Source organism: Penicillium oxalicum, chromosome III (genome assembly GCF_001723175.1).
Source record: "Penicillium oxalicum strain HP7-1 chromosome III, whole genome shotgun sequence".
Taxonomy (NCBI): Eukaryota; Fungi; Ascomycota; class Eurotiomycetes; order Eurotiales; family Aspergillaceae; genus Penicillium; species Penicillium oxalicum.
The window spans coordinates 3136719-3150366 of NC_064652.1; the positions used below are offsets into that span (position 1 = coordinate 3136719).

At 50.6% G+C, this 13648-nt stretch overlaps 4 protein-coding genes across 4 annotated transcripts; 1 reads left to right on the forward strand and 3 right to left on the reverse strand.

Annotated features, from left to right (window-relative positions):
• Window positions 1-168: 168 nt before the first annotated feature.
• On the reverse strand, window positions 169-1589 carry POX_c04491 (Phosphoserine aminotransferase; the record flags this gene model as incomplete). Its single annotated transcript, XM_050113366.1, has 2 exons — window positions 169-738; window positions 825-1589. 2 exons carry the CDS (start codon window positions 1587-1589, stop codon window positions 169-171), a joined length of 1335 nt encoding a protein of 444 aa, XP_049970922.1.
• A 1883-nt stretch (window positions 1590-3472) lies between these two features.
• POX_c04492 (Homoaconitase) lies at window positions 3473-5948 on the forward strand (the record flags this gene model as incomplete). The annotated part of the gene is made up of 3 exons (XM_050113367.1): window positions 3473-3478; window positions 3547-4016; window positions 4079-5948. 3 exons carry the CDS (start codon window positions 3473-3475, stop codon window positions 5946-5948), a joined length of 2346 nt encoding a protein of 781 aa, XP_049970923.1.
• A 940-nt stretch (window positions 5949-6888) lies between these two features.
• On the reverse strand, window positions 6889-8265 carry POX_c04493 (uncharacterized protein; the record flags this gene model as incomplete). Its single annotated transcript, XM_050113368.1, has 1 exon — window positions 6889-8265. The coding sequence occupies one exon, from the start codon at window positions 8263-8265 to the stop codon at window positions 6889-6891; it is 1377 nt and encodes a 458-aa protein (XP_049970924.1).
• A 1890-nt stretch (window positions 8266-10155) lies between these two features.
• Window positions 10156-12585, reverse strand: POX_c04494 (uncharacterized protein; the record flags this gene model as incomplete). The annotated part of the gene is made up of 1 exon (XM_050113369.1): window positions 10156-12585. One exon carries the CDS (start codon window positions 12583-12585, stop codon window positions 10156-10158), a length of 2430 nt encoding a protein of 809 aa, XP_049970925.1.
• Between the last annotated feature and the right edge of the window lie 1063 nt (window positions 12586-13648).

The window sequence follows — 13648 nt, forward strand, 5'->3', positions numbered from 1 at the left end:
GTCGTGTGAGAAGGGCACGTAAGTCTGAAATTGCCACTGCTCACATCAATTGGGAAAGCCTCTGATACTAGAAAGTCCGCCCTGACTGAATAATCTCTTTTTTTGGCTGTCTCAGCTCATAAAGTCACTTTTGAGAGAAAGTTCATGGTTTGGGGGCCCTCGAGCCGATCACTGCTCTGCAGCAAAGTTTTCCAGGTACTCGACCAGCTTTTGAACGTTTTCGAGGGGCACAGCATTGTAGTTGCTCGCACGCATACCACCAACGCTGCGATGGCCCTTCAGACCCTGGAGCGAACGCTTCTCAGCACCAGCAATGAACTCTTTCTCCTTGGCATCGTCCCCGCCACAGACACGGAAACAGATGTTCATGCGGCTACGGACGGCCTTGTCAGGAACGACCTGATAGACCTGGGGGTATTTGTCCAAGGCGCCATAGATGAGTCCCGCCTTTTGGTCGGCAATCTTCTCCTGACCGCCAACCTTCTGGGCACCGAAGGTGTCTACGAGATCACCCATCACCTTGCCAGCAACCCAGAGGTTGAAGATGGGGAGGGTGTTGTAGAGGGAATTGTTTTTGGCGATGGTGGCATAGTCGAGCACAACGGGCCCAGGAAGACCTCCAATGTTCAGTCGGTGCAGCAAAGCCGGAGGAGGCGTGGCAGTCTGTGGGGGCAAAAGATCTTTGCGAACAATGACAATGGTGATACCAGTGACACCGATGTTTTTCTGGGCACCGCCCTGTAGTCACAATCATTAGTCTTGCATGCAAAAAAGAAAATAAAAAGAAATCGGGGCTCAGAACTCCGGGTAGTGACGAGACTTACGAAAATCACGGCGTACTTGCTGACATCGACCTTTCGGCTGATGAAGTTGGAGCTCATATCAGAGACAATTAGGCGCTCGTCCTCAGCATCTTGACCCTGGGGCTCTAGCGCCTTGGGGAATTCCGGGAATTCCACACCATCCACGGTCTCATTGTCGCACATATAGACGAAGGCAGAGCCTTTGCCACCATCCCGCTTGGTGGGAGTCAAAGACCAAGTGTCCTCGGCAGGGATTTTGCCAAACTTGCCGCCATTGGCTTTGCGAGCATCCACCGCAACATTGACATACTTGGAACCGAGCAGCCGGGCAGCTTCCTGAGAGGCCTTGAGGGACCATGATCCCGTCACCAGGTAATCAAGCTTCAATTCCTCATCAACTTCCTTCTGTAGCCTTTGGAAAACCAATTCATCGATCTTGGTCTTGTCGGCATCCGGGTTGGCCTTGCTCAACTCGGCCTCTGCCCGGCGACGGCGGCGTTCGATCCAAACTGGGACAAGATTTTGCACAACGGCACTGAATTCGCCACTGCCACCAGCTTGCATAAAGAGGATTTCATAGTTGTCTGGAATATCAAGGAGAGCAGCAAGATGGGCCTTGGTATCGTCGAGGATCTTGTTCGCGGTGGGGGAGCGATGTGAGATTTCTCCCAGGCCGAGACCGGAGTGGTTGAAATTGACAAAGGCCTGGCCGGCAGCCTCGACAACAGGCGTAGGCAGAGGAGCTGGGCCAGCTCCAAAATAAGAGACTTCTTGCCTGGACGGCATTTTGTGCGTAGTTTGAAAGGTGGGATGGGAGGTGTTACAGAAAGGAAAAGGAAGGAGCGGGGAAAGAAAGTGCAAGTACAAAGTGTCGAGTCATCGGTGGATCGCGCGGGATTGCGCCGCAATCGAAGTGGGGTCAGCCTTAAAGAGGCATCGAGTGATGTAGTGCAGGTCAATACTGTTGTCACTTGTCAGTGACTCGATACTTCATCACTATCAACTCCTGATAGATAACAAATAATCCCATTTTTTATTTTTTTTTTCGATTTCTTTGCAGCTTTTCTCCTCGAGGCTACTTGGTAAGCTGCCCCAAGCAGCATAGAGGGGAGGTACCATCGCTAGTACCGGTGGAGGGGCATTGGCCAGCCGTGCCTGGCTGCATGTGCCTACGCAAGGTAGTCGAGAACCTGACAGTCAGCCCATAACACTGGGCGGTCTTTCAAACGCCGTACCACTTCAAATAGTCATCATCATCCACTAAGAGTAAGATGTGCGATTTGTTACCGTGATCGGTTGCCCCGTATCAATAGTTTCGATTTAAATCAAAACAGTTCCAGCGTCTATTCTCTCTCTCAGCTGCGCGTCAGACAAGGTCCATTGTCCACATGGATTCACAACGAACCAAAAGGCTGTCGGTTCGTCCCAATGTTGCTTGATCTTCTGATCATTGTCTTTACAAGATATGAAGTCCCTTAGTCAGTGACGGAGACACTTCCTCGTGACGTACCTAAGCTCATGGTTTCGGAAATCATCAACGGGCGGGCTTTACCTAGTAGCCACTGCTAGTTATGTATTCATAGCTAGACGCGGGGAAGAAGACAAGGTTCTGATACAGAGCTCAGGGTAGAGAGATACACAGTATCGATCAACTTATCTGGTTGGGTTGAAGGCGCAGAAAGCCATCTCATCCCTACTGTCTGGAGCTTGAAGGAAGACAGGTCTGCTGGAAGCTGCCCAGCACCTGTGAAGCTATTATTCATTGAATTTGATGTATATCGGTCAAAATTCCCACCAAACGGTAGCAAGAGCTGCTGCATATCTTTCGACTTTGCCGGGGACTCTCTTGATCACTATCTAGAAGCTAGCAGACTTCTTTGATACTAAGGTAAAACATAAGATTCCTGACAAGGCTGCACTTCAAAATGAGCAAGAATGGCATCATTGTTGAGAATGGTTTGTGTTGTTTAGACCTACTTTTTATGGGATGGGCAGGCCGAGTCAAACAGACTTTTTTAATTGGAGGCCGATGGTTCAAACTGAGTCGCCCACTTGAAAATCCCCTTTTTTTAATCTTTTTTTCTATATTACCAGATTGGGTATATACAGAGCAATAGTTGTAATGCGCCATATTGTAACAGGACCACAGGCAGTGCTTTGCCTCACGATCGAATACTTCATAGTTTGTACTACACTGATAGGATGCGAGGTGATACGATAGGCCTGCATTGTTTTTTTTCTTATACGGGTAATCTGTCCTCGTGAATCAGTTTCGAGGCCTTTTGCTTCAATCTCGTGAGCATTTTGCGCCCACACAAGAGTGGCGTTGAACTCGGTTTTCTTACCAATGGAGATGGATTCATGTAACTCATTATCAAGAATCTAGTAAGCCATAGAATTATATATAAATGAAGTGCACATAAGCCAATTGTCTGACACTTTACGCTTCTCCTCGTCTTGGCTCTCTAGAGCTAAACACCCGATGTCGGCCTGAAGAGCTTCTGATCACATGATCTAGCAGTGCAGTGGGCGCTCACGTCATCCAGCTTACAGCCAACCAGAATGAAGATGAGTCACCTCACTCATCCCCCGGCCGCTCATTTGCCGAAAGCCGGGGAAACAATTTCGAGAATCGTCCCAGTTGTCGAGTCAAGGAAACACAGAGCATCATGACTGTAAGTTTGAAATCAAACCTTTTGCGCCTCATTCACTTGGCCTGAACTAAATCATCTGTCCAATGCAGTCCAGATTGATGCCGTCGGGCCGCCAGGCCATGCGCAGCCCTTTCCGATCCTTACGCCGAACCTTTGCGACATCTCGAGCCTTTCTGCAGACCTTCAACTCTCAACAGGGCTTTCATTCTCAGCTGGAGACAATCGCTCCGGAGATCCTTTCATCTCTGTCCTCCAAGGCTGTGCCACAGACATTGACCGAAAAGATCGTTCAGAAGTACTCTGTCGGACTCGCCAAGGACAAGTATGTCCAATCCGGAGACTATGTGACGATTTCTCCCCATCGCTGCATGACCCACGACAACTCATGGCCCGTTGCGTTGAAATTTATGTCAATTGGTGCCTCCAAGATTCACAATCCTGATCAGATTGTGATGACACTAGACCATGACGTGCAGAACAAGACCGAGAAGAACCTCCAGAAGTACCAGCAGATTGAGGACTTTGCCAAGCTTCATGGAGTCGAATTCTATCCTGCAGGGTATGTGATATCCATGTATCTGACACGCACAAGCAAATTCTTATAATAATACTCCATCACAGACGAGGCATTGGTCACCAAATCATGGCTGAAGAGGGCCTGGCCTGGCCGGGAACCCTGTGCGTTGCCTCCGATTCTCACAGCAACCACTACGGTGCGCTCGCCTGTTTGGGTACACCAATTGTGCGAACGGATGCTGCCAGTGTCTGGAGCACTGGTCAGACTTGGTGGCAGGTGCCCCCAATTGCCAAGATCAACCTGACTGGTGTGCTCCCCGCCGGCGTTACTGGTAAGGACGTGATTGTGGCCCTTTGCGGTCTTTTCGACAAGGACGATGTCTTGAACCACGCCCTCGAGTTTGCCGGCTCTGAGGAGACCATGCACAGTCTGCCAATTGACAGCCGTATGACCATTGCCAACATGACCACGGAATGGGGTGCACTTTCGGGCCTATTCCCCATGGACGATGTGCTCAAGGGATGGATGAAGGGCAAAGCTACTCTGGCCGCAATGGGCCTGGCTGACGGTCCTTTCAAGAGCACTGCCGCTCAACGTTTCACCCATGAAGCCATCGAAGAGCTCTTTGCCAACCCGGTGACCGCGGACAAGGGAGCCAAGTACTCCAAGGAACTCTTCCTGGACCTCTCCTCTTTGACCCCATACGTGGCCGGTCCCAACTCGGTCAAAGTTGCTACTCCCCTGAGTGAGCTGGAGGCCGCTGACATCAAGGTCAACAAGGCTTATCTCGTCTCGTGCACCAATTCTCGTGCATCAGACATTGCCGCCGCCGCCCGCGTTTTCAAGGAGGCTGCCGAGAAGAACGGTGGCCAGACGCCCAAGATCGCCGAGGGCGTCCAGTTCTACATTGCCGCCGCCTCCATTCCCGAGCAGCTGGCTGCCGAGGATGCAGGCGACTGGCAGGTTCTTGTCGATGCAGGTGCCACCGTCCTTCCCGCCGGCTGTGGTCCTTGTATCGGTCTGGGTGCGGGACTTCTTGAGCCCGGTGAGGTTGGTATCAGCGCCTCGAACCGGAACTTCAAGGGTCGCATGGGCTCAACTGATGCCAAGGCCTACCTAGGCTCGCCCGAAGTCGTCGCTGCCAGCGCTCTCAGCGGAAAGCTCTCGGGTCCTGGCTGGTACAAGACCCCCGAGGGCTGGACTGGTGTGAAGCGTGGTGAGGGTGACGGTATTGCCGAGGAAGATCGCATGCTCACCACCGAAGAAGCTCTGGAGAAGCTTCTCGGCCAGCTCGATGACTTGGTGGCGGATGGCGAGAAGAAGTTTGCTCCCGAGACCGCTACCGAAACCCAGATTGAGCCATCCGAGCCCGAGTCATCAGAGACTGCCTTGACTGACGTTTATCCCGGGTTCCCGGAGCGCGTATCTGGAGAAATCGTCTTCTGCGACGGAGATAACATCAACACCGACGGTATCTATCCCGGTAAATACACGTATCAAGACAACGTTCCCGTTGAGACCATGGCCCAAGTCTGCATGTCCAACTACGATACCGAGTTCTCCAGCATTGCCAAGGCAGGCGACATTCTTGTTACCGGCTACAACTTTGGCTGTGGTTCATCTCGTGAGCAAGCTGCCACCGCCATCCTGGCCAAGGAGATCCCTCTCGTCGTCTCCGGCAGCTTTGGCAACATCTTCTCCCGGAACAGTATCAACAACGCCCTGATGGGACTGGAAGTGCCTCGTCTGGTCAGCCGTCTGCGCGAAACCTTTACTGATGCCGAGGGCAAGGCTCTGACCCGTCGCACGGGCTGGACCTTGACTTGGGACGTACGCCGCAGCCAGATTGAAGTTCAGGAGGGCCCCAACGGTTCCAAGTGGACTCAGAAGGTCGGCGAGCTACCTCCCAATGTGCAGGAAATCATTGCCAAGGGTGGTTTGGAGAAATGGGTGAAGAATGCCATTGAAGCGTGAATCTGCCGAGGAAGAAGAACAAAGTGAAGACGCTCCTTGACCTACTGCAAATATAATCTGCGGTAGAACCCAGCGCTGAAATCACACACACAAAAAAAAAAGAAAAGAACAGGAGAAAGAAATTGTGTTTGGCGTTTCTTTTCGTCGTGATACCCGAGCTTTGGTTTGAGAGAAGAAAAAAATTAGATGCCTGCGCGGATCTACGTTAGAGATGTGAGATAGACAGAATCCAATTTGTGTATGAGTACGGTGCCAATGAAAATGTTCTGTATCATGTAAGTGAGATTGATTTGCGATGCATCCTTGAATTCTGGTGTGCAAGAAAGGCCCCAGTCTGTGATGTCTGCCTGATATGGATGTAGTAACTGATCGTCGATGATTCAATTTGTATTTACGGTGTCGGCGTCTAGGGTCCAAATTAGAAGACTATCAGAAGAAATGGCGTGCCCGGGTCTAGTCATCGAGAATTGCCCAACCAGGTAGTCTCAATATCAATAAGCAGGGAAGATGGATCCAGTATACTACACATCAAATCTAGTAACAGTTAGTCCTAGGGACTCATAGGAGTCCGGTAGATCGTGGGTAGTGGGGAGTAGGTACTAGGTAGGTATAAAGTGTGGTACAGTACTTGTGGATTCAACTGAACAGGTAGTACATATTCGTCCTACTATTGATATACGTAGTCAGGCCAACACGGCTTATCCAATGGATTCGTTGGAAGCCATGCATGAGCCCGTGGAGTTTGTATTCACATTTGAGGGTCCCTTCCAAGTTTTTATCCAGTCAATTCATCCAAAATTATGGCCTAGCCAAGATGACCACCGCTCAGACTACCATCATACCTCGCTTTGTGTTCAAGGGAACTCTCAACAATGGAGCAAAAGAGTCATAATTTCTCGCGATCTCCACTCGCCAGCCTCAGTCTTCATCAAATCCCATATCAAGTCTCCCCGGCAGGCGTAGCTGCTTCCTCATCTTCAGCTTGACACTTCCAGGTCACAAAAACCACATAATACTCTTCCGTTCCCTCCGGCAACCCAGACCGAGGCCCATCTCCAATCGTGTACGGCCTCAAAACCGGTCTTTCGGGCACAGTGCGGTCCTCCCACGCCGCGACAGAAGTGCCCTCACCCATCTTTGGACTGTGATTCACGCGCGCAAATTGCGGAACTAGCGCCGACCGCTTCGTCCCCTGACATTTCAATTCGCTCTCTGTCGCACCCACCCATGTGTACGCCTGAACAGACCTGGGCTCTGGGACTAGGTAAATCATTTCGCTCTTCCATGGGCGGTGACGAAGTGGGAACCTCCAATGCAAGGCTCGTTGGATAATATCGTCGAGTTGATCACGTTTGCGCATGACCGTTTCGAACTCGATGGTGAGTTCTTCCAAGCTAGGCATGGTGACAAATTGCTCACCCCACGGCCTCTTCATGGGAAATGAAGGCCGTGAGTCTGGTGACATTTCGGCCGGTGGGGATGGGGGTCGGGAAAAGATGGTACGGCCAACGCGGAAGGGGTCTATGCCGAGAGGTTGGTCGTTCTCCCAGAACCACCAGTCCGTGTGGCGGAGGGTGATTGTGAGGGTCCGAGGGGAGATCTTGATCGTTTCCGTTCGTCGGGCTTTTGGCACGGCGATCGAGAAGGAGAGATCCGACGTTGAAAATTGAGGTGAAGAAGACGAAGATGTGGGAGGGCTAGGAGAAGTGGGAGACGTGGTAGTCTTTGATTCATGACCAGAGCCATCGGCGGCGCCTGCTTCCTGAGCTTTGTCCTTGTCTCGACGGACGATCTCGATTCCGTTCCAAACGGTGGACCAGATCTTGTCCTCGAGAAAGAATTGCTGAGTGAAGAAATGCAGGTGCTGCACTTGAGCTCGCTGCTTGGGAGTCATTTTGGCGAAATACCTCAGCGGAGACGAAGCATCTTTGACATGTGGCGGGCCACGGTAGAACCAGAAGGTGTGTTCACTGACCGCGGGCGGGAGCAGGGAGGCTTCATTGTAGATTGCCTGGCATGTTTGAAGGAGAGACGTCAGGATGCGCTTTGGTTGATTGTAACCGGGTCGAAAGTAGAAAGCGTTGCCCCGATACGGCGCGCTTGTGCTTGTGCTCTGGTCACCGTCGTAGCTCGCACCTGATGCCTTTGTGTCGGACCACGGCAGGACCCCCGAATATTCGAGAGAAAAGGTGTAGATGCGATTGCGAACCTCTGCTGGTAGAACGGTGAAGAGGGGACTGGCATCCTGCTTGATCTCCGGTAGTGATGGCTCTGAGTCGGGGAGATTACCTGTCCCAAAAAGCTCCGCGGGATCCATCGGTCGGAAACGAGGCCGGAGATCGTGCATGTGAAGCGACACACTGACACTCCAAAATAGTGCTCTTGGTAGGCCTGTGGAGAGACTGGGCGTGGATTGTGGAGATGGACAAAGTCTAGGATATGGGACCACCAGCCTTGGACGTCTAGATCTGAAAGCCAACCTAAACCTTATATGCGTTTGGAGTGTGGCGGGGAAGGGCGAGCGGGTCTCAGTACGGGTTGAACTTTTGAATGAGGCAGGAATAGCGCTCTTGAATCTGAGGATGTGTGGCAAGCGACCCGTGAACTTCAGGGGGTTTCATTTTCCTGTGACCAGGTTGCAACTGGTTTGCAAGTCAGTGCTTTTGGCGGGGATTCAACCGGACTAATCTCCGTAGCAGGTGGAACTTGGAAACAGAGCAGATCCATCCAGCCACATGGTGACAGCTTGGGAATGCCCCGCAGCAGTTGCCGCCCCGAGTCAGGAATTGGAACTCACTTGTACAATGTTGACGACCGAGCTATCCCAGTCATGAGTATTAGTGGGAAGTCCAGCAAATAGCGTTATTCAGTAGCCGAAAACATGCAGCACTGAGTGGGAGGGAGTCGGATCCAGAATATGAGTACTGCAGTACTGAATTGGCCGGAACGAACAGCGTATCCTTGTTGTAAAAGCACTCGTACAGGTCTCCAGAACGTGGTTGCAGGTGGAGACGCGCTGGTTTAAGCCGCGAGTGGGCCAGGAGGCCCCCGTTAGTAAGGTGGAATGAGAGCCAAATTATAGTCAAAATCACAATGTAGGCAGGAGGTTTCCACGACCGTCAAGACAGTCCTTCAACTTGAAAATTCACAATGTTTGATCATGAATGATCAAGGGGATATATTAATTGATGGAAGATGAGAAAGGCGACGTTATCGAAGCTCAGTGCGCTTGGACGGTCGTACATTGCCCTCCAGCGTTTAGTAGTCGAGAAGTAAGTCAGGAGAGCCCTAGTGTCGTAGGTCGTTAGATAAAAGTGCGTGACATGATCCTTTTGCTTCGGCAATTGCCCTCATGGAGGATCGAAGAAAACCTTGGTGTCTTGACGTGCCCGATGATTGCCATTTAAACTAAAAGTTGAAAGTTCAACGGTTGAGTAAGGTTGACAAGCACATGATTGCGTGGCACGTGTTCAAATCAGTATAAATCGAGTTAAGGTCGCCATCGACACATTGTGTCAACCCGTTTTATCCATTCTTCTCTCTTTCGCATCGAGCATAAATTGAATCTTTCCGATGTCTTCCGGGTGAGACGCCCGCGAAGGAGATGCAGATTGATGTCTTGTACTGGGGCCTATATGTGCTCGCCAGGTGTTGATGCTGCATGAAGTGCAGAGAAAGGACATGCTGGAAGCTCTGCCTCAACAGCGGAACAATCTGGAGAATTTAGAGCTAGGACTCGTCTGATATCCATTTGACTGATTCAAAATCTTAGGTGCTGTCTGAATCTGTGCCTGTGGTCAATTCCAGAGACATAGAGTGCCTAGATTGCACAAGGATAGCATTCCCCACCTACCTAGTATATAGTTCACCTATACCTATGACTATCTGTCTAACATATAAACACCGATCATTAGGCACATAAATTGGAGAGTCAAATGCCCAAGTTTTTGTATGAGATCAATGGAATTGCATGCGGAACATGAGGTGTCTATTTGTTGAATTATATAACCTGAGTCATCTTTCTGGCACCAGCAGATAGATCTTGACTCAAATCGGTGTTGAATACATGATACAGTACATCCATGCTAGGTGTATAATCGGATAAATGTCGAATGAAGGGAGAGGGTTTGAAGTGCAAGTCAGCGAGCTCGTAACAGGACCCTTGGGTTCTTGGGTTCTTGGGTTCGTAGCGCAAACATTGACACGATCAAGAGTTGGTTTGCGATGAAGTAAAAACATTGCAGACAGTGCGCAACTTGGTCAACATCTCTTGCCATTCACCCTCGGCCGTGCTCAAAGTGGTAACAGCGCCACCGGCGCCGATTTTCCAAGTCTGATGACGCTGTGGAGGAGATTCTTGCCCCGATATATGTGTGAACGCAGTCCGAATCAGAACCGAGAAACTGCCACCGCCGCCAAGATCAAGATAACCCATAACCCCGGAGTAGATGCTACGTTTTCGCGATTCGATACGACGGAGATGCACGCACGATCGCTCTTTGGGTGCGCCCGTCATCGAACCAGGTGGAAGGCAACGTTGGAGCGCCGCGAGACCGTGCACAGCCATATTCGACGAATTTGCTTGTGACAAGTGTCGCACGGCATAACCCGGTCGTTCCGGTCGGACTTCGCCCTTGACGTGTGTGATCATCTGGTAGACTCGGCCGTGGTCCTCGACCTCAAGGAGTTTCTCGACATGAACGCTGCCGGACCCGCAAATACCGTAAAGATCATGGCGGATCAGATCGGCGATCATCAAGTTCTCGGCCATTTCTTTCGTAGTGCCAAGAATTTCTCGAGCTTTTTCCATGGTCATCTCGGGAGTTTTGCGGACGGTGCCTTTCATGGGCTTCATTTCGAGCATGGACGTGCGGTCCCAGTTAAGGAAACATTCCGGACTACTGCTGGCGATCTTTGTCCGGCCAAGGTCGGCAAATGCGCTGAATGCGGCTGGGTTGTAGGTTCTGAGCTTTTTGTACAGTTTCCAGGGGAAAATAGCTTGATCTTCCTCTGTGGTAGGGGTAGGCAGTGTGATCGAGGTTTCCGAGGTGAGGCATAACTCGTATGATTCACCTGCTTCAAGCTCGGCTTTGCAGTCGTTGATTTTTTGTTTGTATGCCTCTTCTTGTGGAAATGTGAATTGCACATCTCGCAGGATCGAATCCAGGAATTGAATCTCAACAGTTTCGCTGCTTAAATGAGATGATGACCTCTCCTGCAGTAGTCGTGATGTCTCATCTAGCCATCCACGTGGCAGGCTATCCGCGTCACGTGTCGATTGTACAACAACACTCGCAGTCTCATTGTCAATGACAATACTCTTTTCACACCACAGGAGACTAACATCGGCCGGCGCCTCCTCGCTGGCATCAGATGATGAGGGAGTCCCTGAGGGAGCAGGCTGCGGAGAGCCCTTCGGATGAGGTAGACAAGCCAGTCCCAACTCATAGGAGAAGTATCCGAGAAAGCCACCCCAAAATGGTATCTGCGAGCAGCCGGAACTTACTTTCTTCCTCTCCATCAAATAACGAAGGGAATCCCACATTTGATTCAATGTGAACGAGGCTTCGACAACTGCCGATTCAGCGCCACCGACTTGATGCATAATCAATTTTTGAGACTCAACTCGATATTCGAACCGCCAGGAGCCAGAACTGGGGATGGAGATAATGTTGTAGCGCCCATTGGACTGAAATAGCACAGTCGGGGATCCAGGCTTGTTGAAAAGCTCGCTGATTGACTCCGCAGTTAAGCTCTTCAGGGGCAACGATCGATAAGCCGAGGATGGAGATGTTGACAAGCTCCATGTCAACATGTGCTGTGCGATATCGGGGAGAGAACTTGTGTCTTCGCTTGTCGTGATCATTCTTTCAGACAACTTCCCATACCCTCCTCGCCCTGCAAGCTTGTTGTATGTGAGTGACTTATGCCACCAACTCAGTAGCAGTTTCTTGCATGCCTCCTTTTCTGATTTGCATGATTCAGGATGAAATTGGACGCCCCAGAACGGCTTTTGGCGGTGACGAACCGCCATCGCAATTTCGGTCGTGGACCCTGATTTCAGCTCGAGTGGTAGCCATGCCAGAAATTCTAAATCCTCCGATTGCACTCCTCGCGAACTAGTGGATTTGTCCAGATTGGCATAGAGCGAGTGATACAGTGTGACCTCCACATCGGACAGACCCTCAAAAATGTCTTTGGCCGCTGAGGAGATATGGCGAACCTGACCGTGGAGAGGATAAGGCAAACGCTCAATCGGCACACCATGGTGTAGACACAAACTCTGGAACCCCAAGCAGATACTGAACACTGGAAGAAGCTCGCCATCTTGCAGATTCCAGACATCTCGCATGATTCCAACATCCTTGGGTAAATTGGGATCTCCTGGACCGGGACCCAACACAACAGCATCAAAGTGTCGTAGGAATCCATTCATGTCGCCTTCTGGCCACTCTGAGTCAATTGTCATGACGGTGGCCTGGGCGTGTAGGGTCTCCTCGAGCATGGCGACCACATTGTAAGAGAATGAATCATAGGCATCAACATAGAGGATGCTTTTCAGGAAAGAATCGTCCACTGCAGTAGAATACGACGAGGAGGTCGTCTCTGCTTCCCAAGTGCCGAGCAGTGGCGCCATCCCGGTATCTTTTTTTGAGTCACGAGCTTGAGACGGTGAATGAGATGATCAATCGATCTCAAGGCACAATCCAATCCAAGTATACACAAGGATATTGCAATGAGAATTCTTTCCGTCCACAGTCCAGGTGCACTCAATGCTGCGAACAGAATATTGTGTTTAGCGGTGGATTAGTCCAATTTAATCTTGCTCGTTGAACCCTCGAGGGGTCTGCAAGTGGCAAGACTTGTCTGCCTGACGGGGAAGAAACAATTGATCCGGGAACTCAATGATGCATGGTGTATCACGACGATTATAGGAATTTCAATCAACAAGTCCGCATAAAACAATACATTGTAAGAGATCAGATCATGAGGTCACTCAAAAAAAAAACGAAAATGAAAATTAAGGTTGGCATGCAGGCAAATGGCAGGTACCGCCGATAGCCGGACAGCGGGCGATAATGATGGTCCGATCATTCTGCCGGACATACTCCTCTTATTTCTTTCCGATCACGTAAAGAGCGCTCCCATGGATGAGAAGGCGGTACAGCAGAGTGATGCAGGGACCGGCAATTGTTGCCACTCATACCTGTCCCTGTGTTCTTCCCCCTAGAACAGCCGTAGATTACGATGGAGCCTCTTGGAGGGATGGCGCTGTCGCAATGCCCAATTTAAGAGAAGGAGATTATTGCCAGAGTTTGACACATGTCACTCACTACGTTGATGTACTACTACGACACATATATAGCAGGCCATAGAGGGGGGGTGGGTCAAAAGGCGGAAGGGCATCGAGGGGGTGCAGATGGGCTAGCGCGATCTGGGCAAATCGATCATCGGAGTAGGCACGTTTGATGTCTATTCAGGCTTGGCCTCGACAAAACTATGCCTGAGAACTGAAAGCCTTATCCAGGCAACTTGATGCAGAACGGGGGGGCGAAAAAAGTCTTATGATATAGATGTGACAGAAGGACCATCCCGTTCACCCCTTCGGAGCAATTCATAAGAAGAAGAAAAATTAAGTTGTGAGGAACTAAGATCAGAAAAGTAGAAGGTTCAGTGCATACTCGCTCATAGTAGCAAGG